This window comes from Myotis davidii, unplaced genomic scaffold (genome assembly GCF_000327345.1).
Source record: "Myotis davidii unplaced genomic scaffold, ASM32734v1 scaffold514, whole genome shotgun sequence".
NCBI lineage: Eukaryota > Metazoa > Chordata > Mammalia > Chiroptera > Vespertilionidae > Myotis > Myotis davidii.
The window spans coordinates 52483-56313 of NW_006286236.1; the positions used below are offsets into that span (position 1 = coordinate 52483).

The 3831-nt window shown below is 61.7% G+C and overlaps 1 protein-coding gene across 5 annotated transcripts in view; it reads left to right on the forward strand.

Moving 5' to 3' along the window:
- Positions 1-3266: 3266 nt before the first annotated feature.
- Positions 3267-3831, forward strand: part of LOC102762322 (casein kinase I isoform epsilon) — a 20280-nt gene continuing 19715 nt past the window's right edge. For 3 of the 5 annotated variants that reach the window (XM_015559839.1, XM_006757407.2, XM_015559840.1), the window contains exon 1: positions 3268-3379. In XM_015559839.1, the coding sequence (XP_015415325.1) occupies positions 3304-3379 (76 nt within the window). In that variant the 5' untranslated portion in view covers positions 3268-3303. Of the gene's footprint in view, positions 3380-3831 lie in introns of all 5 variants that reach the window. The other 2 variants (XM_006757409.2, XM_006757408.2) reach the window with 2 other exon arrangements.

A 3831-nucleotide genomic window follows, 5' to 3' on the forward strand; every position in this document is an offset into this window, starting at 1 on the left:
AGGAGGGTGACTATTATTTTGCTGGCTCGTGGGGGGATGGGGGAGAGGCCCCCCCAGTCTAGCCCGGCCTCCCTCCCCCAGCGTGGACCCCTTCAGGTCACAGCCACCCCTACAGCGGCCACCCCAGGCTGTGATTTGGGAACTTGGAGGGAGGGGGTCCGGGTCTGGGGTGCTGGGGGCACCCGATACTGTTCATTCGAGCTTCTCCGTCAAACCCTGGGCTTCTGTCTGTCTGGCCGGACAATCGGCAGCGCCTCCCCCGGGTGCCCCGGCTGGGGCTTCGGACCTGGGGGGTCAACAAGGCTGCTCCCGGCGGTGGGAGGGGGCGCCGGGGGCCCTGAGATGGAGGGGATGTGGTCACCCCGCCACCGAGCCTGTTCCTTTGTGGAGAGGAAGAAAGGGGTGGGGGTTATTTATCAGCTCGGATTCTCCCGTTTCTGCCTGCGAGAAGCCCGTGTTTTGCAAGTCTCTGTGGAACCTAAAACTCCGTGTGCGCCGGGGCGGCTCCCGGGAGAGGATTCCCAGGCTCCATCGCACCCGAACTCGCAGTGGGGTGGGCCCCCTCCCAACTTCGCCTTAGTTTTCCTGCGTATTTTGGCGCAGCCTCCCTGGGGCTGAAAGATCTGGGGAGAGGAGAGGGGATCAGAGTTTCCAAGTTGCACCCCCAGCCAAATGTGGGGCTCTTTCGCCGTCTGTCTAGCTTGCATGTCCCACCACTTTTTTTTTTAATGGTCCAGAGACAAGGGCCCTGGCTGGGGCCCGGGGCGGGGCGGGGGGGCGGGCAGGGAGTGGGAAAACTGTCCGTGTGGTGTGGCTGGTAGTTGTCTCATTGTAACTAGCTGGAACTCTGGAGCCTTTCTGTCTGCCTTTTATTTTTTTTAATACGTTTATTGCCCCCTCCCCCGCCCCCAGGGGAGAAGCTGCACAGAACTGGAGAGCCTCCCCATTCCTGACTCAATCCTCTCTCCTCTCCTGGGGAGGCTGGGGGGGCGGGGGGCGCTGGGCCAGTCCAGGCTCTGGCTGGGGTCTGGGCGGCCGGCACAGAGCAGGGTCGATGGTTTGCACCTTCTCGTCTCCCCTTCCCTGCCGGCAGCCCGGTGAGTGGGGAGGGTTGGGGGGTCATGTGCGTATATTTATGTAAGACACCCAGACGGAGGGCATGGGTATTTATATAACCTGGCGTGGGTATTTATGTAATATAGGATGCGGGTGTATTTATGTTCCTTTTCCGAACCTGCGGCTTTCCCGGCTGCCATGTGTGGTCTCTGAATTGGCGTTGGTGGAGCACAGACGTGGGGAGGGGGGGCCCTGTGTGTGGAGGCCCGCACCCCCTCCCCCAGCAGGGCTCCTGGCGACTGCCTGCTTTCCTTCTTTCTTGGAGCGTACACACGGGACGGTGTGGATGCGTGGCGTGTGGGTTTCCTGCAGATGTGGATGGAGCGTGTGAGCTGGCAGCCTGGCACCTCAGCTGGGACTGGCCAGGCGTGTGCACAGAGGCCTGTGGTTAAGAGCCGAGTTTGGCCAGCTCTGGGGTGGAGGTGCTTCCTGTGGCCACTGGGGAAGGGCTGGTGGTGGCTCCCTGGGAGCCAGGTGCCGGGGCTGGATGTCTCCCGGGCAGGAGTTCTTGGCACCTTGCCCCTGCCAGGGGGGAGAGAGTGCAGCCTGGCCATCTGTGGGCTAGATCTCTCCCTTCTCCCTTCCCAGGGGCGTCGGCTTTGGAGGAGGCTAGCACTTTGCCTGGGGAAGGGGCAGAAATCTGTGCCTGGCACAGCTGCTGGTCCTGGCGTGAATTAAGTCCTGTTTATGGGGGTGCGAGGCCGCCAGGTGGGGAGGAGGCAAGAACCCTGTGTGGTGGTGGGTGAGACGACTGCACTAACGTGCTACTGTGGGCTGGGTGGACAGGGCATGGCCTCTCTGGGCCTGAGTTCCTGGGCTGCAGATGAAGATCCCTCTGTTTTGTTTTTTGTTGTTTTTTTTTGAGAGAGAGAGAGAGAGAGAGGAAGGGAGGGAGAGACAGACAAACATTGATGAGAGAGAACTTAGAATGGAACTCACAGTCCGGGCATGTGCCCTGACTGGGAATTGAACCAGCGACCTTTCAGTGTGCTGGACGGTGCTCAGCCAGCTGGCCACACCGGCCAGGCTGAAGGTCCCTCTTGACAGTCTTGTACGCTGGCTCTTGTAGACACAGCAAGATCTAGGGGTCCCCTACTTCTCTCCCAGTTTCATAGTCTACCATTTCCTCTCCCCCCACAGCAGAAACTGCCTCCCAGCCGTGGGGTTTCCTCCTGCCCTGGCCAGGGCCCACGCGCTCCAGGCCAGAGCAGGGGGTGTCCACCAGGGACCCTGATGTCCCACAGGCTTGGATACCCAGGTTGGGACACAGGATGTAGGCAAGCTGTTAATCAGTACCCCTCTCCCAGCTGCCCCCCCCATACACACACACACACACACACACACACACACACACACACAACATTACACACGCCGCAGGAGCTCAGACTGGAGGCCCAAAACCTGGCTCTGGTCCCTCCACTTGTTCAGTTGCCCTCTTAGAAGACCCTCCTGAGGGTCCTGGTCCGGAAGAAGTCCCGTTCCAAACAGTCCATCCAGAGGAATGGGTGCGGAGTGGCCAGTGTGGGAGGTCCCCGGTGTTGGGAGGTGCCGAGAAGACCACAGAGGAAGGGGTCCCTCCTGCGGCACACTGCCGACTGGCAAGGTCTGGCCTCTGGGAATACCAGGCCAGCGGTGGAGGCCCGGCCTCTGGTTCTTGGTTGGGAAGCCTGGGGTGGGGATGGGGCCGGGACAGCTGATTTCTGAGCCCTGGAGGGGCTGAGGAGCGTAGGGACCCTCTGTTCCACACGCCTTCCCATCCCTGGAGGTTGGAACTTGCTGGTGGTTGCCATGGTAGCACCACCTGGACGATCAGCTCCTGCATCGCCCTTCCCCTTCACCCGCTTTGTCCTTGGTTTTCCTTTTAGGGTCTTGGCTCATGACTGGCCTGCCCCAGAGGGGCTCCCATTGGAGGGTCCCTGAATGAGTGTCCCCCAACATTTGCTCCCGGGCCTTGTCTCCAATTCCACCTTTTGCCTGGCCCAGCTGACACCTCTGCCCAGCCTGCCTCCGCCCATTGCCCACACCTGGAGGCTCTCGGGCCACCTGACACCTGGCTGTCCTCAGGCCAAGCGAGGCCAGATCGCCTTCCTGGGCAGTGGCAGGGAGAATGCTGGTCTCCCAGTTCCTGGGGCTTGGCCTGCTCCCTGAGCTCAGTGCTTCTGCTTCCCTCCACAGCGCGAGTGAACCATGGAGCTCCGCGTGGGGAATAAGTACCGCCTGGGCCGGAAGATTGGGAGTGGGTCCTTCGGAGACATCTACCTGGGTAAGTGTCCCCGGCTCAGCTCAGCGGCTCTGGAGCCCCCCCCCCGCCCCCCTCCCCCCGACAGCTGTGGGGATGAGGAGGGAAGATGCTGGGATTTAGGGCTCTGAAGTTGGAACTTGGTTCTGGGGCTGCATGTTTTAGTCATTTTTGTCCCTAGGACCCCCCAGGTGGGGTTGGCAGCAGCATGTTGGGGTGAGGCAGGGGGGTTCCCGCTGCTGCAGGCTGGGCAGAGAAGGGTACGTTCAGCTCTGCTCCCAGCTGTGGGTGCCCTGGGCCTCTAGCTGGGCGTGGGAAAGCCCAGCCTGGATGAGCACCCCCTGCCTCATCTCCTGGGAGTAGGATGTGGAGGACAGAGAGGCCCAGGCCCCTGCTGGCTCCGGCGAGGCCCCTCTCTGGGGTCCGGCCTCTGGGAATTCAGTGCAGGCAGGCTGGGAATGACGCAAGCTCCCCAC